General features: G+C 36.4%; 1 protein-coding gene across 2 annotated transcripts in view; it reads right to left on the reverse strand.

The window, feature by feature from the left end:
* BMP2K (BMP2 inducible kinase) overlaps positions 1–27,399 on the reverse strand; it is a 156,824-nt gene that overhangs the window by 81,099 nt on the left and 48,326 nt on the right. For both annotated transcript variants that reach the window (XM_023737609.1, XM_023737608.1), the window contains exons 2-6: positions 15,621–15,739; positions 12,357–12,462; positions 5,726–5,868; positions 2,393–2,514; positions 71–152 (exon numbers count right to left, since the gene is read on the reverse strand). In XM_023737609.1, the coding sequence (XP_023593377.1) occupies positions 71–152; positions 2,393–2,514; positions 5,726–5,868; positions 12,357–12,462; positions 15,621–15,739 (572 nt within the window). The remainder of the gene's footprint in view (positions 1–70; positions 153–2,392; positions 2,515–5,725; positions 5,869–12,356; positions 12,463–15,620; positions 15,740–27,399) is intronic.

Raw genomic sequence — 27,399 nt, forward strand, 5'->3', positions numbered from 1 at the left:
GGGCGGGTAGTCAATTTAACTCAGATTTCTTTATTTAGCTAGAGCAAATTCCAGCCTGTCTTGGTCTTACCCAGATATCAGCCTTGGTGGTGATAGGTTTCCCTCCATAAAGGTTGATCATTTCAGGGGCTCTGTATGACAGAGTCGTATACCTGGCAGTAAATAAGTGAAATGGAGTGGAGATATAAAAAAAGACAGACACTACATTGATTCTACATGAAGTACTACAAAAATTTTTAGGTTCAGTAACATTACATAGAATTAATACTATAAAAAAGTTCACTAAAAGCCTGTCAAGGATTGAACAATACAAGACATCTATATGCATTTTTATTTATTTAATATTAGAAACATTTTAATAATGACAATGTATAGTTTTCCTTGAATTACTTATTTGAAATAATACAATTTAACTATAGTAGTCTCCTTATCAAAATATCTTAGTCTATTAATTTGAAATGAAAATTTCCACCCTCTCAAATACTTCATGTTTAACTAAGGAGTTTGTTTTTATGGACTCTAACATACTTCCTCGCACAGAGTAGTAAATCTTCTTTGGGTTTGGTTTTATAATTGACATTGTTTGAAAAGTAATCTAGTTGCCATAATTCTAACTACACTAACAACAATAGCTAAGTATACTTGTAACACTGACTGCCATCACAAACTATTTGGAACTAAAAGACACCATGAATAAATTTTATAAATACAAAAATCTAATTTGAACACAACATTTTAATGAAGTAGTATTCAAATTTCATGGCAAAAATTATCAGAATAATATGGATGTACTTCCTATATCATTGCATAATTTCAGATTCATTTTGAGTGTTTATACACATTTTTCTTAAAGAAGTATCTAAACATTCTACCATCCTGTACTTTCCAAATGAGCCTGACTAGTGAGACATTCTCAATGATTCTATTGCTGAGGAATGATCTAAGAAGCCAGGATATAAGTGGCACGAGGGCAGGACTTGTTTTCTTCAATGCTATACCCACAGCACCAAGATCAGTGCCTGCTACATTATTTAAAAAAAAACAAAACGGTTGCCATCAAGTCAATTCCTACTTATAGCGACCCTACAGGACAGAGCAGAACTGCCCCATAGGGTTTCCAAGGAGCGGCTGATGAATTTGAACTGCCATCCTTCTGGTTAGCAGCCATAGCTCTTAACCACTGCACCAACAGGGCTCCTTGCTACATTATAGGCACTGAATAAATACTTGTTAATTGAATAAATGGTTAGCCTGCTAACTCCTCAACTGGGCCACAAAATACAAGTACCCCCATGAACTTGGGTTCATCACTAATGCAAATTCAACTGAACTTTATGCCACAGATTGTAACAGCAAGAAAAGAAAACTTCTGGCAAGTCAGAGATGTTTGATCAAGATCCTATAGCAGCCACTATATATCACAATTCCGTAAGTTTTTAAAAAATTACATGTTGTGTACATATATCGCCAAGAAGCCAATTCAATAATTCATTGCCTTGTGTTCTTCAGGACATTTATATGTTTCCTGAGGAGTTGTTTTTATGAAATCTAATATAATCATCATAGAATAATACAAATGGGTCAGAGTAATATCAGTTCTATTTGAGTTATTCCTGAAATGCTACAGTTCAAATGGTAGCTCCTACAGAGTCTTAAACAACTGAAAATTTGTGAGGAAATGATGAAAGTTAACTTAGAAGAGACAAGTACTAAGAAATTCCTATTCTGACAGATCTTTATCCATTCTGTATCATTTTATAAAGGTAATCTAAGATTTACAAACAGTTCCATTTTCTAAAACTGGAAAGAAGTCAGAAGTCAGGAAATAAGTCCTCACAGATGCTCAGACAACCACGGGTTAAGAAAACATTAAGCAGGTATGACTTACATTTCTGCCAGAGAACTTTCCAGTATACTATTATAAAAGTACTTTTATACAATTTTCACGTTTGTTTTCCACATTGTCTTCAACACAGAGAAATCAGTCTTCTTCAAATTACAAGTATGAAGTAAAAGCATAAACGTTTTCAAGTAACTTAAATTTAATTTTCCATAGCAATTAAGCATAAATCTTCAGTATCAGTAAAAACATAGATATTTAATTGAACTCAACAATCACTTTAAATTCCCTTTAATGATTCTACTAATTACTACAGCTTATTTAACAAATTTCCTTATAAATCTGTTTACAATGTAGATGAAAAACTGCTGTATCCATGGTAAAATGTATTTCCTGCTTAGATAGATCAGACAAAGTAATCTGCTTCTGTGGCATAGAAACATTTTGAAGACATCTATAAATGGAATATCTAAAATCTGTATTGGCAGAGCTGGTTGGATTCAAGCTAACTAAAATTCCCATGACATAAAGTACAATAAAGATGTCACTTACTTTTTAATTTCTTCTTCTACTACATTCACTCCATCTTTTTGAGGATTAAGAAATTTGTTAGTGGCACTGCCAAAGTCACATAGTACATAGTTTCCACCATCATTCAACAAAATATTTTCTACCTTAAGAAAAAAAAAAAAAAGTAATTAGTAGTATTTTCAAAGTAAAAATTATCTTTTTAAAACTATACTTTTATACAATAAAGACGAAGGGCTTATGCCTCATGTATATATACATATACATATACATATATATATATATATGTATATATATATATATATAGATACATCTAAGATACCTCAAATGAAGAAGGACAAATGAACCACAACAAACACGTACTTTGCCATGTCTACTGTTTCTCCTACTAAGCACAAGGAAGCGCTTCTCCCACCCCATGATGGTTTGTGCAGGGGTTAAGAAACCCTAAATCCTCTTCAAAACTGCTTTTATGAAACAGGAGATCTAGCAGCAGGAGAGTCCAGCTTCTCTTTTACTCCACCTCCATTATTCTCCTTTTCTGACACTTTTGTTTATCTATAAAACCAAAAAACCAAACCCACTGCCATCCAGTCTATTCTGACTCACAACGACCCTGTACCGCAGGGTAAAAGTTGCAACTAGTGGATTCCAACTGCTGATCTTTTAGTTAGCAGCCAAGCTCTTAACCACTGCATCACCAAGTTTCCTCTGCTTATCTACAGACAAGTAATAATGAAAACCACTTAAATTCTGCATCTGATTGACTCCTAATGCTGTTTTTATCTAAAATACTACACTGAAGAACACAAATTTGACTTTATGTCCTAACTTGGAGACCAGAGTTTTAGTAACTAAAATAAACCACTTACATGTACAGTTTCTAGAAAATGAGAGTGGGTTCACAGTCCAGATCTGCTACTTCCTATCATGTGTTGCCTTTGACAATTTGCTTTAATTTTCTTATCCATAATATCTACTAAGTGGGATAGTTGTGAAAATTAAATTAGTTAAAACTTGCAAAGTGCTTTAGAAATATTTGAAGAAATCTATAAATGGAATATCTAAAATTTGCACTGGCAGAGCTTATTGAACTCATTCCCGTGAGACATAGTGCAATAAAGATGGGACCTACTTTTTAATTTCTTCTACTACATTCTACAACAGCGTCTACTATATGGAAAGAACTCAAATGATATTATTATCCTGTTATATGGCTTTCACACTATTTTATGATACATTCTTAGATGAGCAAATTCATTTTTTTTCCACTCTTTCAAATTACTCATGCTACCATTTCCTTACTGGTGTCTTTCAGGTGACTCAATATAATACAGAAAAAGTATTTGGAAGCAGACAGTTGTAAGCTAAGTAATACCTCCTTCTTAGTTTTCTCAGCTATAAAATGCAGAAAATGCATAACTATCTTGCTGAGTTGCTATGAAGATTAAAGATTAAACAGTGCTTGGTACATGGTAAACACTCAAAAATACTAATAACAGCTTTTTTAGTTCTCAAGTTAACATAAGTTAACAACTATTTTAAAACTACCTCTCTTATAATTTTTCTTCTATATTTCATTTTGTTGTTGTTGTTGCTGCTAGGTGCCAACAAGTCAATTTCAACTCATAGCAACCCCATATGGCAGACTGCCCCATAGGGTTTTCTTGGCTGTAATCTTTACAGAAGCAGATCACCAGGTCTTTCTCTTGCAAAGCTGCTGTGTGAGTTCGAACTGCTAAACTTTTGGTTAGCAGCCAAGCACTTAACCTTCTGCACCACCAGGGCTCCTTATATTTCATTTTAGTCTACTTTTAAAAAAGATTTAAACTCAGATGCATGCTTGCATAAATTGACACATCTAAAAAGAACTAAAAATATGAAATATGAACTATAAAAAATCATGCAGTTACAGTTTAATGTCTTCTGAATTTTAAATTAAGAAGACTCAGCTGAAAACATGAACTTAGTCACCTAAAGCACAATAAAATAAATAAATACCACTGAACTGTACACTTTCATAGGGTGAAGTATAGGGCATGTGAATTATATCTCAATAAAGCAAATAAGCATATAAAAAAATCAACTTAGTATGAGAAAAGTTAATGAGATATAACAGGAAACAAATCATACCAAACTATGAAGGAAAGGGTAAAAGTTGCATATTCAAAAGATGAGCTGAGATGAGCTATACTAGTGAGCCAAGTTAAGGTCTAGAGTCATGCATTTCAGTCCTGCCTTGGGCCTGCATTCTTTTACTATAAGGTTCCCTGGATGGTGCTTTCATAAGTTTTGTACAATCAGTCAGAATAGGGAATCAATCACTCAATAAATATTTGAGTCACTGTTGTCTGCCAGGCACTGTTCTGAATGCTTGGATACATCACTAAAAATGACAAAAATCTCTGCCCTTATGGAACTTACATTCTAGCAGGAGAAGACAGACAATAAACAATACATTAGGCATAATACACAAGTAAATTATACAGTATTTTAGAAGGTGGTAAGCGCTAATAAAAAGTAGAGCGGGTAGAGAGTATTACTGCCACGTTGTAATTATATATAGGGTGGTTCAGCATGGGACTCACTGACAAGATAAATCTAAGCAGACTTGAAGGAGGGGAAAGAATAGCCATCGAGATATCTGGGCATAAAGCATTTCAGGAGGGGGATTTTTTATAATCTTAGTGTTTGTGGGCATCAAAAAGGACATCTATAGCTCTAAATTATATCTCTGGCAATGTAATACCAGAAATGTTCAATACCCTTTTAGGACTTTTTCCAATGTAATAAATAGGTACCAAATACAAGGGGTCAGGAACTCACAAGAAGATAAGATAAAATGACCTTAAAGACAATCACCTCCAAATTACAGGTAAACAGACCCATTTGTAGGTCTCCTCCAATATCTCCTGAAAACACCTTGGTATGGATTACAGCAAATAGGAGGAATGTTGAACTGAAAGGGAAAAACGATGTGAAGGTCACTCAGCCTGTGTCAGTGATGTTCACACTTTGTTCAAAATCAAAGAACAAAGATTTCTCAAGCAAAGAAGCAAAGATTTCTTTGTTCAAATGAAACCTTTTAAAGAAGCCTACTATGTAAAACAGAGAACCAGAGTCGGAGGCACAAAAGCCACCCCTATGGCCATGCTAGAAATCTCAGGGTCATGGAAAGCACAATTGCAAATGCACAGTCGGTCTTCTTTACGTGACCTCAGGAAATGTAGCAAAGGATGGAGAAATTAATCTGGGTACAGGGAATAAAACCTGGTTTATATGACAATAGTCCAAGAACATCTTAACTCCAAAGTCTAAACCTTGTTACTTGATCTGTAAGTTTTCTGAAAGCATTACCTTCAGATCCCGGTGAATTATTGGAGTCTTACACTGATGCAGTCTTGCAACAGCTTCACAGGTATCACAGAATATCTGCAACACTTCTGGTTCCGTAAAACCTGTCTGCAGCTTCTTGTTCATCTGATTCACTACCTGACCAGCTAACCAAAAAATTAGTTTTGAGAAGACATGTTTTTAAAAATGAAGTCATCACAAAATAAGAAATGCCTTTATGGTCTCAGATAATGGAAAACTGGGTTTTTCATAATTCTCATACAAGGATGCTTATTATACCATATGTTATTGATTCAATGAGACTTTTTTTTCCACATTTTTACATCTCTGAGATGAGAACATCTTAAGATAATGTCCTGTTAATGCTATTGGGCATTTTTTAACATCTTAATGTCTCTGACATCAGGGTCTATCTTATAAACAATGGTGTCTTAGATTTGTTGAAACAGTTTTTAACACCGTGTTATTGTGTAAACAGTGGTGAACAAAAGTACGTTTTCTATTATCATGGAATTTACGTTCTAAAGGTAGACACAAACATTAAACAATCACATCAAAAAATACATAAGTCATAATTACACACAATAAGAATGTGAGAGACTTTAATATGGGAGCCCTAAATTTATACTGGAGCAGGAGAATGGGAGGGAGAAAAGGCCTATCTAAGGAAGTGGTATTAATGTTGAGACTAAAGGATAATTAGGAATTAACAAGGCAGAGATTTACGAGAAGCCCACTGCTATCAAGTCAATTTTGACTCATGGAGACCCCCTGTGTTTCAGCAGAACTGATTCACAGGGTTTTCCTGGCTATAATCTTAAGGGAAGCGGATCACTAGGTTTTTCTTCCAGGGCACCACTCGGTGAGAGTCCAAATCAGTGACCTTTAGGTTAGTAGTTGAGCACAAACCATTTGCACCACTTAGGAACCTAATTAGGAATTAATGAGGCAGAGATTTGGGAAAGGAGCAACATAAATAACATGTACAAAGACCACCAGTTGGGAAAGAGTTTGATGACTGAATAATTTCAAGAAAGCCGGTGCATGGTCTAGGAAACAGAGAAAAAAGGAATGCACAAAGGGACTGAAGAGGCAGACAGGGGTCAGTCATATTTTGGATTTTATCTTGAGAGACAAGGAAACCTCTTGCTATGTGGTGAAATGCTTTTGTGTGGCCTTTCTCACCATGGTCTTGTAATTCCCACCAAATGATTGGGTGGGACAATGCTAATAAGGTATATGGAACCCTACCGAGGGGATCTGTCAGCTTTGCCATCCCACTAGGCTTAAAAAGAGAGCCAATTCCACAGCAAAGAGAAGATCACACCATCACCAATGAAGAACAGCCAGGAGCAGAGAGCATGCCAGGAGACAGAGAGGGAGGAGTTAGAGCTGGACAAGCAGTGGCAGAGACATGATGGCAGGAGACAGCGTGGTGGGCTTCCTGGCCCACAGAGCGAGAACGCCAAGTGCCTTTGGGCAGGAGGTTTGCTGGTGGAGTAGGGGGCCTCTGGGCACTTATCAGCAGAGCTAAGAGAGCTTTGTAACACTTGCTCCAGAATGGCAGAGGCTGGGGGCCAGACAGGTATGCCTGTGAGCACAGCTGGGAAGAGGCTGTCCTGATGGAAGAACTGTATCCTGAGCATTCCCGAACCTGAACTGTAACCTCTTGCTTCCCTAACAAACCCCATAATCATGAGTATTGTCTGTGAGTTCTATGTGGCCACTGCAATGAATTATCAAACCCAGCAGAGAAGTAGAGAGTGCCATCAAAGGGACAGTTGGTGTCAGAATTGGTAAAGATGGCTGAGTGAGGAGGCATGTCTATCCTCTGCCTCGCAGGAATCAGCCTTGGGCTGTTGATCTTGATTCTCCTTCCCCCTTGTGAAGTTACAGGAGGTCAGACGCCGCTCCCATGCCATTTTTACACCTCTTGATCTTACTTTTTAAAATATCTCCCTAATTAGGAGACAAGAGGGGGTTACAAGAGTGGAAATGGAGAGACCAGTAAGAGGCTAATGGTCTAGGCAAAGTAAGAGATAATGGAACAGAGGAATTCACTAAATCCAAATAGACACACACATACCATTGAGTCCTAACGGGATTATTACATATTACAATATACTATAATGATTGACAGTCAAATAATGATAATTGTTAATTATCAAGAAAAAGTTAATCATCGTTATATTTTAAGAACATTCAAATAAAAATGAAGTTTGGGAGGGCAAAAAAACAAGACTATTAACTTGAAACTTTTCTTTAATAAGGCTGGATAAATGAATGGTTACTACTATGTAATCTGTAAGAAGGTGCGTGTACACCTGTTCCTTTTATTGTTGCTATCTAAACATCAAACTCTCGTGTTTTCTGAAGTATTGGTTTTTCATTTAGAATTTTAAAGCAGAAAGGACATTCAAATTTGCCTAATAAATCCCCAACCTCAGGTTCATTCAGTTGTAATTTGCTCAGGGTATCTAGAGGCTCCTTCCTCCATCCCCTTGTTTGTCAGAGTCTCTGAGTCTATCTATTCTTAAACTGGTTTTAACTAAAAATTAAACAGGATGAAAAGTACTTCCTCGGTGTTCATTCACGACCAGAAATACCATTTCACAGCTAAAGAAATCATAACTTCGAACTCATTCCAATTCTTCCAAATTTTCAATGTTGTAAACAGCAGAATAAATTTTAAACAAATGTTACTTCCATCCGGAGATCTCTGGGCCAGAAAACCTGAATCACAAAAGCCAAGTCTCCAGAGAAAGTTAAAAACTATATTTATTTTAATCACAATTCAAATGTAGAAGCATACAAAATTTCATTATTTAAAATCAGAGTTTTCTGAATAAGGCAAAATCAGCAGTACCAGCTTATCAAGCTCATTCTAAAGTAGCCAACCCACAGATATTACAACAATAAAAGTAACTGTAGTTTTAAGCTACTGAGTTTTAGGATTTTTTAAAAATTATTATTTAAAAGCTAACAGATATGAGTCCTGGGTTGCACAAATGGTTAAGTGTTTGGCTACTAACTGAAATGTTGGCGGTTTGAATCTACCCAAAAGGTGCCTCAGAAGAGAAAGCTAACAGATACATTACCCATGGGGACTTCTGTAAAATACCTCCTAAAAAAAATGGAAATTGCTTCTTTTCATAAAATAATAAAAATATACTCAAAATATCACAACCCTACTTTCTAGGAGTCTGATACCAAAAGCACATGATTTCTTTAATCTATATATCAGAATATTAACACATTAAGCACTGCCAAACCACAAACTTAAAAAGATCTAGCATTTGACAAAAGATGATTTTAAACGTTTGATATCTGAAACCATTTAAGTGGCATATCCGCTATATAACATAATGAGCCTGAACTATATACATTACATCAGTTCCCTTACAAAAGCGCCTTAATTCCTAAGCAATTTTATGTAATAAAATTAGCAATTATATACAGAAAGTAAGATGAAAAGATTCACTCTCCAATTACTCTGCCTCAGCCCCCCTCCCCCGCCCCTGCAAAAAATCATTCCTTCATGGGAGAAAAAGGAACTTATTAGTCAGAGAAAAAGTACTGAGCATGTGCCACTCAGGCCCTTGGGACTCCTTCTCTTAAGACAGAATGGCTCACTCAGAAGGTACCTTCTGATCTGTTAAACATACGCAAGTAACCTTAGCCGGCAATACATTTGAAGAAAGCTTCCGACATGAGAGAGAGCATAGAAACAAAAAGGAAAGAATTCAGAAAAAAACAAAAATGCAAGGAACAGAAAAAAATCTTTTTAAAAACTATAATATCCTCAGACAATAAAGATTTTCACATAAAACAAGATCATAGTGTATTTTTAAAAAGAAGAAGAACACTGAAAGAGCTAAAAACAGTTCTCAGAAATTAAAAACAAGATAGCAGAAATACAAATTTCCATAGAAGGACTGAAAGATAGAGTTAAACAAAAAGTAGAATAGAAAAGAGAAGGAAAATAACAGAGAAAATTAGAAGAATAATCTAGGAAGATTAACATCCTAAAAATAAAAAGTCCAGAAAGAGAGAACAGAAAAAATGGAAGAGAAAAAACTGAGTATCCAGTAAAAAAAGATTAAAAAAAAAAAAAAAAAGATCCACAACAAGGCACATTTATCTTGAAATTTCAGAATCTTAGGGATAAAAGAAAAACTCTAAAAGTATCCATGGAGGAAAGAGGTCACACACAAAGACTGAGGATCATTCATAATGGCATCAGATTTCTCAATAGCCAATTCTAGGAAAAAATGGAATTATGCCTTCAAAATTCAGGCTTAAAATTATTTCCAGCCTAGAATTCTTTAGCCAGCCAAAATAAACATCAAATGTGGGTATAGAATAAAGATGTAAATTTTTACATACACAAGGTTTCAAAGCTGCTTCCTCCCATAAATCCATTATCAGAAAGCTACTGAAAAATGTACTCTACCAACTGAGGCAGTAAAAACAAGCGGGAGGGAGGTATGAGTACCAGAGAATCTAAGAAGGAAGGCAAAGGGAATTCGCAGGATAACAGCTGTGCTGTTCAAATTTCAGTAGGAGAGCTGAAGTTTCCCCAAGGAAAAACTTAAGGGGGGAAAATGAAATTAATCAAATATTAAAATGTTTGAACATATTGCATAAGGATATGCAATTCTATTAGGGAATGTAGGACTAAAATAGTAATACATATGAAGAAAATCAGGCAAATAAAAAATGAGGCTATTAACTTCAGGGAAAACAAAAAGATGTACAAGAAAGAAAAAGCCATTATAGACTTCAGTATGATTCAGTTGTAATGGCAAACAAAATGATGTAAACACTGCTTATTGATTTAACCCAAAAACTGACAATATACTACACTAGAAGTAAAATCCTCATCTTTTTCTGGGGGCAATATCTAAAACATAAAATCAGAAAGAGCACTAGCAAACTTGCTTCAAGAGCCTCCTCATATCCAAAATCACATACTTTCCAATTTTCTAGGTTCCTTCTTTTTATATTCTATGATCTCAGTAAAACTACAGATCTCATCTATATACTGCTACACAGAAATACATAAGTAAATATGCGACAATACATCTCAACGATTTGAGAAGAGAGGGATGGGGGGTGGTTAGTACTAATTTAGCTGAAGCTTAATAGTAACTGGACTTTTTAAACCACATACATGAATTGTGGTTAGCTGCCTTTCAGTCAGCTCCAACTCATAGTGCCCTTATATGCAACAGAAAGAAACGTTGTCTAGTCCTACACCATCTTCACAATCATTGCTATGAATTACCTTAGTAAAAATTCAAATTTCATATAAAATAAAGCTTGCTGATTCTACTACCAGATAAAAATAATAGAAACAAAATGTCTTCTTTAAAATATAGCGCTTAAGCAATTCCACTTTAAAATAAAATTTGCCCCCCAAAATTGAAGCTAATTTGGCTCCCCTATTAAAATGTCTTCTGGGTGACAAACTCATCTAGTGTATAATTAGGTTTGATTCAATTATCTTTAAAAAATTACAAGTAGCTGAGAACTACTGGTCAACTCCAATACAGCTAAGAATTAACACCAAAAACGCTAGAATTCAGGAAAATGGGGTAGAGAAAAATCAGTGTCTTCTCCCAAAAGAGGTCACAATGGTTTACAGTAAAGAAGATACCTTTTATAAATAAGAGAAGACAATCAAGAACATCTATTTTTATATTATATGTGAAAATATGTTACAAGAACTTCACAACAGATACGTGAAGTACTGATTCACTTCATTTTCCTCTATTCTTCCCTCCTTACAAGACTGCAATAAATGAGACCGTGTTTTCTTCACCACCACATCACTCTCTTCCTCCAACCTTCAGGAAACTACAAGAGTTCCTGGAATGGAAATAACAATCACAACAGTCTAAAGAGAGTCTAAACAGAAACCAGGGTTCTCTAGACCCAAACTGCCAGATACAGCCTGATAAATAAAGCAGTTTTGTAGAAACCGGATTAACTGCCCCCTTTACACACATTAAAGGGAAAAAACTGTTAGATATTTATTATTATTGTTATTATTCTTAAGGCACACTACACAAGTAAATATTTCTTTAAAAATACCACATTAGGCCCAAATAAAATGTGGCTTTCTATCTTCTGATATTCACAATGGGATCCAAAAAAACTACATAATACAGGTTTATGAGGATTACAGATCAAAATGCATCCTCTAAAACTGTTAAATTTAATGATTTAAAGATAACATGGTAGAGAGCTGGTAAAATTCTTACAATACTAACATTGACACATTATGTTTTTCTTAGTTGGATCATAAAAAATTGTATAGGGAGCAGGAAGTATAACTGCTCTTTATCTACTTAGATACCCTCTTTTAAACCCAACAGTATTTTTCTAATTTTCCATATAAGATTAAATGCTCAAGTCATCACTGCAGCAACTATGACTAGGTTTTAAATATTTTTTTAACAGCCTTCCTTAATTAGGCAGATAATTAAAGCTGAGGTTGCAATAATAAGCATCTAAAATCAGGTGACAGCTGCCCTGGGAGAAACCAAGACACATATTAACCTATTTTAAAGGGAACTTTTTTTTTTTTTTTTTTTTAGTGTGATACAAATGCAGAGAGATACTTACTTACCTCGACAATATTCCATTAAGATAAGCACTTCCCATACATTATCACTAATTGAATTAACAGCACAGTCCAAATAACCCACGATATTTTTGTGACCAGACAGCTCTTTCTGTAAAACAGAAAGAAAATGAGGAAAATTGGAGGAAACACACACACACACACACACACACACACACACACACACACTTTAAAGCTATATCGTTAGCAATGGCTTGAAGCATAATGTATTTAAAGTATTTCAAAAAGTAGGAATTAGATATGCGTGTAAAACCTGACAGATTTCAATCAACCAAAGGCTCCTATAGTTTCAAATGAAAGCTTACTTGTATATGACTGTCTTTTTCTAACAAGCAAATTTTCAATAATCATATTTAAAATCAGCCAAGAAGAAAGAGACAGATCACCCTAAACTAATGGTCTCCAAAAGACAGTATGTAAGATAAAGATGGCTTATTTATATTTATTTTTAATCTAAGAAAATAAAGAAATTAAGCTCTAATACTTAGGAACAGTTGTATTCTCATTTATCTGTTTTGCACTCAACATATTATAATTTATGTCTACTTAGTTAAGTGGATTTATGGGTTTATATACTACTAATTAGATAAGCTTTAAAATGAACAAGGGCTACAAAGACGCATAGATTAAAAATACTACTAATAATACAAGTGCAAGGAAATAATAGAAAAATGGCAGCTGTGACACTTTTACTCCTAGTATAAAATAGCTATCAGCTTATAATAAGGTTAAAAACAATAATGACCTAAACAATTCTATCTGGAAATTAAAAAACAATTATCAAAATATTATTTTAAATAAATTTACATCCATATCATTAATAATAAACCTAGTTTTAACTGTGCAATATAATTTGAGATATTGGCTAATGGCAGCTAAACGTGAATAAATTATAAATAAATTACAGGTGATCAAAAGAGTTGGCAGACTGCTGCACAGGATTTGAATGGTTCTGCTGCTGCTAACTATAGTTTATATGTCTCAAAATTATACATATAAATTCTTTGAAAGGAAGCATTATGTCACAGTAGTACAAGATCTGGGCACAAGTAAGGGAACTTAGTCTCGGCTTTGCCATTATCTTGGGGTAAATCCTTTAACCCTTTTGGCAAAGACTTACTTTAAAAAAGTAAATCTCAAAGTCTAATCAATTGAAGCCTAGCTAAGAGAATTAAGAAAAATCAGATTCTATAAATGAGTCTACTTTGAACAAAAGTGATTGCAATATGTGTTGGCGAAGATGTCAACACAAAATAAGAAATCCCTCCCTCGTAATAGTCAGATAGTTAGGGCTGACATGAGATTCAAATGGTGAGTGAATTAACACTGCTGCTGAGTACCCACTACGATCCTAGCACCATATAAATTGATGTGTTATTTATCAATTCATTTAATTTCAATGCTACCATGCAAAGTAATAATAAATGCTAATTTTCCTGATAGTCTAATATTATTCTACTCTATTTTTACAAATACCTACACTCGAAAATGTTTGAAGCTGAAAACTATAACATATAGATTCCTTTAATGTATGATTTCCCTACTTTTTTTAATTTCAGAGTTATAGTCAACATTGACATTCAAATTACTCCTCCCGCTGCCTTCCTGATACCCCAAGTAAAACAAAGTACAGTTAAAATACAGTAACTTAACAAGTTTCTTTCCAATTCTGTCCAACCTACAAAATCAATATTTAGACTAGTAAATGGTCCTCAATTTCAGACAGAATCTCATTTTTAGAAAAAGGTATCATTTCACAGAGACTTCTGCAGATGTAATTACAAAGCCTATTAAATGACAATATTCTATCTTTATCTAATCTCAACAACATTATCAGTCTTCATCTGACATATCATTAGAAGGTGTCAGTGTTTTCCAAAGTTTTTACTATTATATATATTAATGAACTTATTACGGAGTCCCTAGGTGGTGCAAACTGTTAACATACTAAGCTGCTAACCAAAAGGTTGGAGGGTGAGTCCACCCAGGTGCCTCAGAAGAAAGGCCTGGTGATATACTCATGGAAAACATCAGCCACTGAAACTCTATGCAGCACCATTCTACTCTGACACACACGAAGTCCTCACAAGTCAAAATCGACTCGGCTACTGGTGTATATATATCATGAATATTTACTACAACATAAACAAATAATACACTCAGTTGCTATTTACTGAGTTCTTACTATTTATCTAGCACTGTATTAAACAAGTTAGCGCTGCCACATTTATGTTAAGATTACATTTATTGTTTTAATAAATACTACTTTCCCACCTACCAAGGTAATCTCCTGAACATAAGGCCCTGGTAATTCTGAATAGGAAATATCATTTTAGTGTTTCAGAAATTCTGAAGTCATTGATAATAAATAGTATCTATTTTTTTTTGTTCTATGTATGCAGACGATGAGGAGGAAAACAGGAGTAAGTACACTTGAAAAAATTTTTTAGATCAAAGTTGGTTTAGAACATTGTACCAGTTTAAAAGAAAAGAAAGAAGAAAAAGGAGCCATTCAGAAAACTGCAAGTAAGCAACACTAAAAAAGGAAGAAAATGTAATTTTGTAAATTTTTAACTGTTTCAAGTCAAATGAGTGGCTAAAATTTTGTTTAATGGTCTATTATTTTTTATTTTTCCTAATATTTAAAAAAAAAAAAATTCCCTTGCTGAAAATTAGAGTACACAAGAAAAACAATCAGATTTACAGCATGATTTTAAAAATGAAAAGCAAAACTAATTGTTGTTTGTGAATACTAACACATGCAGTGAGTGCATAAAACCTGCACGGGAATGGTAGGAAGTAGCAAATTCAGGACAGTGGTTTCTTTTCAGATAAGGAGGACAGTACAGGCTATAGTTAGAGAGGAATACACAGGAGCCTCAACTGTCTCTGTAAGGTTTTACTTCTTAAGTTTGATGGCAAAGATGTTCATTATATAATTCTTTAAATTTTGTATACTTAAAATATTCCAAAATTAAAACAGATTTTAAAAAAAGAAAAAGAAAACAGAATACCATACCTGTTGAACTACGGCAGGGAAGGGAGGAAAAAGGAGAGAAGGAGGATATATTTAGCCCTATGGTTAAAAGGGATATACTATAAATTCTCATATAATTTTCCAAATTAATTTAATTATCTTCAAAGGTTTTCCAGATATACATAAATAAACAGCTTGCCTAAAATCTGTTTATATTATAGTGCAAAACAAAATATACCAAATTTCTAAAATGGAATTTCTCTTTTGCTTACCATAATTGTAATTTCTCTTTTACAAATGTTGAGGTCTGACATGTTATTGACATACATTCGTTTCAACGCACATCGGATGCCACCATGAGTCCGCACTAGGAAAACCGTGGAGAATCCACCTAAGAGAACAAGTACCAATTAATTACAAAGAATCAGAAATTACTGCCCAAATCATGTAATATCAGTGAGGAGGTAGGTCTTAGAGAAAAAAAAGAACCTGTTGCCGTCGAGTTGATTTCGACTCATACTGACCCCATAGGACAGAGTAGAACTGCCCCATAGGGTTTCCAAGCAGGGGGTGGTAGATTCGAGCTGCCCAACTTTTTGTTAGCAGCCAACCTTTTTACTACTGTGCCACCAGGGCTCCTTAGAGGAAAATAACCAATGACTGAAACCAAGACAAAAGCACAGTAAGATTAAAAGCTAAAGCACTGGGTTCTTATACCAATCATGAAGTAACACTTAGAGGATAACGTGCTTCTCAAATGATAACTCTTTTACAGCTTAAAATACTAAGATTTCACTTTTTACAAGGAATAACTATGCAGTACATGGAAACTGTCACAACACAACTCTACATTACTATAGTCTGGCACATACTAGTGACTGCCTACCCATCAGTCTCCCCTCTTTCTGTAATGACAAAGTACTGCTGTTATTTGATATGAGAAATCAAAGGGATCAGATGGGTGGTTCCTTCCTCCAGGTCTAGGGGATGAACTCCAATTGTTCTAAGCCAATCATGGGAATCTCATTTCTCCTTATCAGTAGCAACTGACTTAGTGGCTCAAACAGTTAAGTGCTTTGCTGCTAACTAAAAGGATGGTGGTTCTAGTCCACCCATATTTACCTTGGAGAAATGGCCTGGCAATCTACTTCCAAAAAATCAGTCACTGATAACCCTATAGAGCACAGTTCTAGTCTAACACACATGGGCTCACCATGAGTCAGAATCAACTCAATGGCAACAGGTTTCTTTGTGTTTTACACACACACACTGGCTAATGGGACATAAGGGCAAGTCTGCTGGGTACTGCAGGGAAAGACTTTTACAGCCAGCAAAGAGAGAAAGTGGTATGTGGAGAAGGCCTTGCTCTTTCTTCCTGTTTTTGAATCTTGTTGTGTAACGATACGATGCTTAGACCTATGGCAGCCATCCTACGGCCATGATGAAAAAATGAATCAGCGAGAAAATGACCCAAAACACTGGCATAGTTGCACTGCTGAATTAGCCAACTCTAGAACCACCTCCCTCCAGATAATAAATGTTCTCAATATTTAAGCCATATAGTTATTTGGACATTCTGTTCTAAAACATCTTATCTAAAACCTTTAACTAGGTATTCTTTAAAAAAAAAAATTACTTCTGTCACATATACTACATAAAGTTTTAAAAACTCATCTTGGCATAGGGCATTCTGTGGCTTAATCATAATTTAAAACAAACAAGAAAAAATGGTATGTTACTTTATGAATTTGATAGCCCTTAAGAAGTAACATCCTGAGCAATAAGGCACCTGCACTCCAATTCAATGCAAAACAGTCAAAGGAAAAGTAAACTACTGAACATAAATAGGGGAAAAGAGCTCCGAGGATACTCCAGAATCAGCACAGATTCATTCTAGATTCTCCACATCTTCCAATTGCAATTATAAGAAAACCAATGCATAGGGTATTATAAACAATTCCACCCCAACGTGTCTGTCAGTTTTGTTGTAACCTGGGGGCTTGCATGCTGCTGTGATGCTGGAAGCTATGCCACTAGTATTCAAATACCAGCAGGGTCACCCATGGCATACAGGTTTCAGCTCAGCTTCCAGACTAAGACGGACTAGGAAGAAGGACCTGGCGGTCTACTTCTGAAAAGAACTAGCCAGTGAAAACCTTATGAATAGTAGGGAACTTTTTCTGATATAGTGCCAGAAGATGGGTCCCTCACATTGGAAGGCTCTCAAAATATGACTGGGAAAGAGCTGCCACCTCAAAGTAGAGTCGACCTTAAAGACATGGATGGAGTCAAGCTTTCAGGACCTGCATATGCTGGTGTGGCACAACTCAAAAATGAGAAGAAACAGCTGCAAACATCCATTCAAAATTGGAACCTAGAATGTACAAAGTATGAATCTAGGAAAATTGGAAATCGTCAAAAATGAAATGGAATGCATAAAGATAGATATCCTAGGCATTAGTGAGCTGAAATGGACTGACACTGTTCCTTTTGAATTGGACAATCATATGGTCTACTATGCCGGGAATGACAACTTGAAGAGGAATGGCATTGCATTCATCAAAAAGAACATTTCAAGATCGATCCTGAAGTACAACAATGTCAGTGATAGGATGATATCCATACGCCTACAAGGAAGACCAGTTAATATGACTATTATTCAAATATATGCAGCAACCACTAAGGCCAAAGATGAAGAAACTGAAGATTTTTACCAACTTCTGCAGTCTGAAATTGATCAAACATGAAATCAGGATGCACTGATAATTAACTCGTGATTGGAATGTGAAAGCTGGAAACGAAGAAGGATCAGTAGTTGGAAAATATGGCCTAGGTTACAGAAACGATGCCAGAGATCATATGACTGAATTTTGCAAGACCAAAGACTGCTTCATTGCAAATACCTTTAGTCACCAACATAAACGGCAACAATACACATGGACCTCGCCAGATGGAATACATAGGAATCAAATCGACTACATCTGTGGAAAGAGACGATGGAAAAACTCAGTACCATCAGTCAGAACAAGGTCAGGGGCCGATCACGGGTCAGATCATCAATTACTCACATGCAAGTTGAAGTTGAAGCTGAAGAAAATTAGGACAAGTCCACAAGAGCCAAAGTACAACCTTGAGTATATCCCACCTGAATTTAGAGACCATCTAAAGAATAGATTTGACGCGTTGAACACTAATGACCGAAGATCAGACGAGTTGTGGAATGACATCAAGGACGTCATACATGAAGAAAGTAAGAGGTCATTAAACAGACAGGAGAGAAAGAAAGGACCTAAATGGATGTCAGAAGACACTCTGAAACTTGCTCTTGAACATCGAGTAGCTAAAGCAAAAGGAAAAAATGATGAAAGAACTGAACAGAAGATTTCAAAGGGTGGCTTGAGAAGACAAAGTAAAGTATTATGATGACATGTGCAAAGACCTGAACATAAAAAACCAAAAGGGAAGAACACACTCGGCATTTCTCAAGCTGGAAGAACTGAAGAAAAAAAAATCAAGCCTCGAGTTGCAATACTGAAGGATGCTATGGGGAAAATATTAAATGACGCAGGAAGCATCAAAAGAAGATGGAAGGAATACACAGAGTCACTACACCAAAAAAAAATTGGTCAATGTTCAACCATTTCAGGAGGTAAGATATAATCAGGAACCAATGGTACTGAAGGAAGAAGTCCAAGCTGCACTGAAGTGTGTCATGGATTGAATTGTGTACCCCCAAAACTGTGTGTAGCACCTTGGCTAGGTCATGATTCCCAGTATTTTATGATTGTGTTATCTGATGTGATTTCCTTATGTGTTGTAAACTCTACCACTATGATAAGATTATATGTGATCTCCTCATGTGTTATAAATTCTATCACTGTGATGAGGTTATACTGATGAGGTTGTGAAGATTAGTGTCTTAATGCAATCTCTTTTGAGATATAATAGAGAGAAGTGAGCAGAGACACATGGGAACCTTATACCACCAAGAAAGCAGTGCTGGGAGCAGAGTGCGTCCTTTGGACCTGAGGTTCCTGCGTAGCGAAGCTCCCAGACCACAGGAAGACTGATGACATGGACTTTTCCTCCAGAGCCGATGGAGAAAGCAGTCCCCTGGAGCTGATGCCCTGAATTTGGACTTCTAGCCTACTGGACTGTGAGAGAATAAGTTTCTCTTTGTAAAGCCATCCACTTGTGGTATTTCTGTTGGAGCAGCACTAGATGACTGAGACAAAGGCACTGGTGAAAACCAAGGCTCCAGGAACTGACGGAATACCAATTGAGATGTTTCAACAAATGGATGCAGTGCTGGAAGTGCTTACTCATCTATGCCAAGAAATTTGGAAGATAGCTACCTGGCCAACCAACTGGAAGAGATCCATATTTATGTCTATTTCCAAGAAAGGTGATCCAACCAAATGCAGAAATTATCGAACAGTATCATTAACATCACATGCAAGCAAAATTTTGCTGAAGATCATTCAAAAGTGGCTGCAGCAGTGTATCAACAAGGAACTGCCAGAAATTCAAGCCAGATTTAGAAAAGGACATGGAACCAAGGATATCACTGCTGATGTTAGATGGATTCTGGCTGAAAGCAGAGAATACCAGAAAGATGTTTACCTGTGTTTTATTGACTATGCTAAGGCATTCGACTGTGTGGATCATAACAAATTATGGATAATATTGCGGAGAATGGGAACTCTCGAACACTTAAATTGTGCTCGTGAGGAATACGTACATCGATCAACGGGCAGCTGTTCAAACAGAACAAGGGGATATTGCATGGTTTAAAGTCAGAAAAGGTGTGTCAGGGTTGTATCCTCTCACCATTCCTATTCAATCTGTATGCTGAGCAAACAATCCGATAAACTGGACTATATGAAGAACAATGCAGCATCAGGATTGGAGGAAGACTCATTAACAACCTGTGTTATGCAGATGACACAACCTTGCTTGCTGAAAGTGAAGAGGACTTGAAGCACTTACTGATGAAGATCAAAGATCACAGCCTTCAGCATGGAGTACACCTCAACATAAAGAAAACAAAAATCCTCACAACTGGACGAGTGAGCTACATCGTGATAAACGGAGAAAAGACTGAAGTTGTCAAGGATTTCATTTTACTTCGATGCACAATCAATGCCCATGGAAGCAGCAGTGAGGAAATCAAATGATGTAGCTTTATTGCATTGGGCTAATCTGCCACAAAAGACCTTTTTCAAGTGTTAAAAAGCAAAGTTGTCACTTGGAGGACTAAGGTGGGCCTGACCCAAGCCATGATATTTTCATTCGCCTCATATGCATGCTAAAGCTGGACAATGAATAAGGAAAACCAAAGAAGAACTGATGCCTTTGAATGGTGGTGTTGGCAAGGAATATTGAACGTACCATGGACTGCCAAAAGAACGAACAAATCTGTCCTGGAAGAAGTACAACCAGAATGCTCCTTAGAAGCAAGGATGGCGAAACTACATCTCACATACTTTGGACATGTTATCAGTAGGGATCAGTCCCTGGAGAAGGACATCATGCTTGGTAAAGTAGAGGGTCAGCAAAAAAGAGGAAGACCCTCAAAGAGATGGATTGATACAGTGGCTGCAACAATGGGCTCAACCATAGCAAGTTGTGAGGATGGCGCAGGACCGGGCTGTGTTTTGTTCTGTTGTGTGTAGGGTCGCTATGAGTTGGAACCGACTTGACGGCACCTAACAACAGCAACAACAAAGAATTCTAAATGTACTCCAAAATCCCAAGAATACTGGAAAATAACTACTGATCTGATAGAGTAAAATGGGAAATATGTATTTATAAAAGTTAATATGAAAAGGAAAATGATTTTTTTTAATCTGCAGTGATTAATTGTATGACTAAATACAGATAGTCCCCAACTAATGACATGTTCAAGTTACAACAAACTGCACTTAACGGCCATACTTTTTTTTACATCTTATGGTTAGCAATATGTACAATATACAATGCTGCAGTGCACAATTTGATACTGCTCATGTGGAACAGCTCATAGACCATGAAGAACTGACAGATCAGGACTTGACAGATTTTGAAGAGGAAAGAAATGCTGAAGAAGAAAGAAATAATGAGGACGAGGAAGGAGAGTTGTCAAAAAAAAATTTACAGTGAAAGGATTAGGTGAAGTTTTTTTAAATCACAGGCTTCAGTTGCTTGAACATACGTACCCAAACACTGACTGCTTTGCTAAAGTCGACAGGCAGATTTGGAAAGCAGTGAGATGTTACCAAAAAATATATGAAAAAAAAAAGGACCGTAAGACAACTCTCACTAATTTTCTGACTGGAAATACCATTTTCAGGGATAATCCAGATGATCCAGAACCTTCCACAAGTAGAGTTACTACCACAAATGACAAAATGCCAACATTGTGAAACTCTTCATTGTCAAAGTAAATTTTTATGATTTGTGTATTTTTTAATGTATGTATGTATTAAAATATATCTGTAAGTTTATATGTAATGTTTCCAACCCTCAAAGACAAATAAAAATCAGATTTATACAGATACTGATAATAAAAGGCAATAATGATGAAACCTAAAAAAAAAAAAAAAATTAGGTATTTGACTTACGTCAGAACCAGCTTAAGATGAAGTCATCAGAACAGAGCCCCATTCTGTACGGAGCTCCTGTAAAGGAGTTCCTCCTCCTTCTCTCACCTACAGAGCAGTGATTGTCAGCCTCTCCCATGACTTTTCCAGTATAGCACATGAGGCTCACATGTGAAAAAATTCCATGGGCCCCTAGTTGAAATCTCATGTCTTTTCTCTCCCAAGAAAGTTGTAATATTTGGATTAAAATGAAGGATAGTAGTTTAGCTAAACCAGCCTAAATTTGCTTCAATTAGTATTACCATTATAATAACAACATAGCTTGCACCTGACCAACCACCACCTTATTGAAAACCACTGCCCTGGAAGCCAGGTACCTTTACACCTTTAATACCTGGGTATGAATATATGGCATGTAATTCTACAGACAAATTTTTCCCTCCTGCTAAATCATTATTTATTCTTACTAAGCTATTATTTTTTCCTGTTTTATCTAATTTTAATTTATAGATGGTATATATACTTGTGGTGGTGTTGTTAGGTGCCATCAAGTTGTTTCCAACTCATACAGACCCTATGTACAACAGAATGAAACACTGCCCAGTCCCGCACGATCCTAACAATCACTGTTATGCTTGAGCCCACTGTTGCAGCGACTTTGTCAATCCATCTAATTGAGGATCCTCCTCTTTTTCACTGACCCTCTACCTTACCAAGCATGATGTCCTTCTCAAGGGACTGGTGTCTCCTGATAACATGTCCAAAGTACATGAGACAAAGTCTCACCATCCTTACTTCTAAGGAACATTCTGGTTGTACTTCTTCCAAGACCTTGACATATACTTGTAAGTCCTCTCAAATTTACTTAAAAAGATAACATGAAAGAATATAAAAGTAACAGAACCAATTTGTATTTTATTCTTATCTTCCCCATACTTCCCCTGGCAAAGATATTAATTTACCAACTAGAGGTAGCTAGACGAGTAAAAATTAATCAGTTCATCAATAAAAAAGTAATCTTTAAAACAGGGCTAAGGAGACCATATGGTTAAAGCACAGTTGTCAGGAAACCAAGGACCTTGACTGGGACATAGTTGTGTTGCTGTTGTTGTTGTGTACTGTGGAGTCGATTCCAACTCAGAGCAAGCCTATAGGACAGAGCAGAACTGTCTCAGAGGGTTTCCAAGGCTGTAACCTTTAAGTGGGCAGATTTGTCAGGTCTTTTCTTCTGCAGAGGGGCTGGGGTTCAGACCGCCAATCTTTCAGTTAGAGGTCAAGTGCTTAATCATTGTGCCACCAGCTTTACACTGTAGTCAGCCTCAAATCAATCATAATGAACAATCATCCATCTAACTGCGAGTGCCAGCCCCCCACGAAATCCTTCAGTTTTTTTATACTAATAAACTTTGTTTTTAAGGTAATGTTATACAGGTTTTGCCAGATAATGTTTATACAAATGGTTTTTTTTTTTAAATTTTATTGTACTTCAGGTGAAGGTTTACAGAAACAGCTTCTCACTGAACAGTAGTACACAGACTGTTTTATGACATTGGTTAACAACCCTACGACACGTCAACCCTCTCCCTTCTCGACCTTTGGTGAAAATATACATAGCCAAAGATACACCATTTCAAAAATTTCTACACGCACAGTTCAGTGACATCGACTACGTTCTTCCAATTGTGCTGCTATTCTCACTTTAGATGAAGGTGTACAGAATGGTCTGGTTTTTAAAAGTAGAAACACCTATATAGGGTTCATATACCCCCCACTTTTTTTTAAACAAAAATAGAATCATTAAACAAACTGCAAATACCATATCAGAACGTCTCCTTCCAGGTCAGTAGACTTAACTCATTCTTCTTAAGAGCTGCATAATATGGCATACCATGTATATTTCATTGCCGTCAAGTCAATTCCAACTCATAGTGACCCTATAGGATGGAAAAGAACTGCTCCATAGGGTTTCCAAGGCTGTAAATCTTTAGAGAAGCAGACTGGCACATCTTTCTCCCACAGAGCAGCTGGTGAGTTTGAACCACCGACCTTCCAGTTAGTAGCCGAGCACTTTATCCACTGCACCACTAGGGCTCCACTTACCAAGCATATACCATAATGCAATCATTTCCAAAGGGACAGACATTCAGGATGGTCCAATTTTTTTGTGTTTCTTGCCATCACCAACACTGTTGCGCTGAACACCCTTGTACAAACATTCTTAAGGACTACTGCCTTTGTTTATGTAGCATAGATTCCCAAAGTAATAACCTCAAAGGAAAACTAGATTTCAAATTTCACACTGCCAGATTACACCCTGAAAGGCTGCAGCAACTACTATAAGCAACATAAAAGCCAGTTTTCTCACATCCTCACCAGGGCTTAGTGAACATTTTTAAACTTTGCCAATTTGATGGGAAAAGCCTCTGGCATTGTTATTTCTATCTGCATTTCTTTCTAATTACCAGATAAATTGAGGATATTTACCTCAGTGTTTTGGCCCCTTGTATTTCCTCATCCATAACTTGTCTTCCTATTATTGGTCCCTTTTTTCTAATGGATTTTTCCCCCAATTGGTAGGATACCATTATAGAACTCTCTATTAATATGTAAAAAGTTTAAATATGTTCTCCCAGTTTATCATTTGTTTTTTTTCACATGGTTGTTATTACTATTGTTGTTAGGTGCTGTCCAGCAGATGTTCAACACATAGTGACCCAATGTTACAGAGTAGAATTGCTCCATAGGGATTCCTAGGCTGTAATTGTTATGAGAGCAAATCACCAGGACTTTTCTCCACAGAGCCACTGGGTAGGTTCAAACTGCCAACCTTTCAGTTAGCAGCCAAAGCTTAACTGTTGGACCACTTGGGCTCCTTTTCACAAGGTATATGGTGTCTTTTACAAATAAACAAAAAAAGGATCTGTAATATTTCTATAATTAAAAAAAAAGTACGAGAACACACATCAAAACTGCCTCAGAATCACATAATTGAGGGAGGAAGAACTTAACTTTTACATGCCATTGTGTTGTTGTTATAAGGAGTGTGCATGTTTCATTGATAATTTTTAAAAGAAATAATATAGAAGATTCATTTTAAATGAATGAGAAATTACTCACCACCTTAAAACAGTTATCAAGGAGAGCAGGGAAATAAATGTTAAGATTCTCAGCAGGCAGAATGGCTACAGAGTAAAAGCATACAAAAGGAAGTCACAAAAAGTCAACAGATTTCTAATAAAATCTGACTAACTCTGACTCTACTACTTACCCAGAAGTAGTAGTTATAGATCTAATTTATCTTCTGCTTAGGAAGATGAGAAGTATGCCACCAAGCAACAATTAAGAAACTTTAAATCTACTCAGAACTGAAAACTGATCTGCAATGATCTGAAAGGACCTAGAAGTCAGTGCCAGATATTATAGATAAATGTAATGTGAATTAATGATAAATATTTCTTCATACAATCAGACCTTCCTATAGATTAAACAGCACTTCTCTAAAACAAACTCAGGCAGATTCCTATCCACACCACATAGCGCACCAAGTCCTATTTGTTTATCAATCTGTCTCTTCCACTAGGTGTTAAGCAATTTGAGGGCTTCACGCAACAGTAAATGCAAAATGAAAAATCAACATGTTTAGAACATAACAGTTCAAACAGCTTTGAATTAACCTAACTACTCTGTTTTTCCCACATAATACATGTATACAAAAAGAAGGAATTTTTTAAATGCTTTACTAAAATTTGTTGTTAGCTACCATAAAGTCAGACCCTTATTCCTGGAGACACGAACAATGGAAACTTTGCAATCCATAGGTTTCACTGGCTAATTTTTCAGAAGTAGATCATCAAACCTTTCTTCCTAGTCTTCGTCTGAAAGCTCCACTGAAACCTGTTTACCATCACAATAACACACCAGCCTCCACCAAAAGACGGTGGCTGCCATTGAGATGCATTGGCTGAATACTGAACCGAGGTTTCCCACATGGAAGGTGAGAATTCTACCAATAAACCACCACTGCCCTCTTTCTAAAACTAATGTACATTAATTTCTTTGATACAACCTGACTACTTCTAGTGTCCAGTCACTAGAAGAAATTGTTGTCATCACTGTCCCCGTTGTCATCGCTGCCGCCACTGTTACATGCCATTCAGTCATGGGTTTCAAATCATGGCGACCCGATGAACAACAGAACGAAGCAATGCCCGGTCCTAAGTCTTCTTCAGAATTGTTGCTATGCTTGAGCTCATCATTGCAGTCACTGTGTCAACAATCTACCTAGATAAGAGCCTTCTTCTCTTTCACTGACCTTTTACTTTACCGAGCATGGTATCTTTCTCCAGAGACTGGTCCCTCCTGATAACATGTTCAAAATAAGTGAGATGAAGTCTAGCCATTCTCACTTCTAAGGAGCATTCTGACTGCAGTTTTTCCAAGACAGGTTTGTTCGTTCTTCTGGTAGTCCATGGTATATTCAATATTCTTCGCCAACACCATAATTCAAAGGCATCAATTCTTTGGTCTTCCTTATTCATTGTCCAGCTTTCTCATGTATATGAGGCTAATGAAAATATCATGGCTTGGGTCAGGCCAACCTCCAAGAGACAACTTTGCTTTTTAATACTTGAAAGAGGTCTTTTGCAGCAGATTTGTCCAATGCAATAAAGCTACATCATTTGATTTCCTGACTCCTGCTTCCATGGGTGTTGATTGTGGATCCAAGTAAAATGAAATCCTTGACAACGTCAATCTTTTCTCCGTTTATCATGCAGTAGCTTACTGGTCCAGTTGTGAGGATTTTTGTTTTCTTTATGTTGAGGTGTAATCCTTACTAAAGGCTGTAGTCTTTGATCTTCATCAGTAAGTACTTCAAGTCCTCTTTGCTTTCAGCAACCACGGCTGTGTCATCTGCATAACACAGGTTGTTAATGAGTCTTCCTCCAATCCTGATGCCGCATTCTTCTTCATATAGTCCAGCTTCTCATGTTATTTGCTCAGCATACAGACTGAATGATGACAGGATACAACCCTGGCGCACACCTTTCCTGATTTTAAACCACGCAATATCCCCTTGTTTTGTACGAATGACTGCCTTTGGTCTATCTATGTACAGGTTTGGCATGAGCACAATTAAGTCTTCTAGAATTCCCATTCTTCGCAATGTTATCCATAATTTGTTATGATTCACACAGTCACATGCCTTTGCATAGTCAACAGAACACAGGTAAACATCTTTCTGTTATTCTCTGCTTTCAGCCAAGATCCATCTGACACCAGCAATGATATCCCTCGTACCACGTTGTACTGCTGCAACCACTTTTGAAAGATCTTCAGCAAAATTTCACTTGCAAGTGATATTAATGATTTTGTTCCATAATTTCCACATTCTGTTGATAACTTTTCTTTGGGATGGGCACATACGTGGACCTCTTCCAGCTGGTTGGTCCGTTGGCTAGGCAGCTGTCTT

The sequence above is a fragment of the Trichechus manatus genome, unplaced genomic scaffold (assembly GCF_000243295.1).
Source record: "Trichechus manatus latirostris isolate Lorelei unplaced genomic scaffold, TriManLat1.0 scaffold00105, whole genome shotgun sequence".
NCBI lineage: Eukaryota > Metazoa > Chordata > Mammalia > Sirenia > Trichechidae > Trichechus > Trichechus manatus.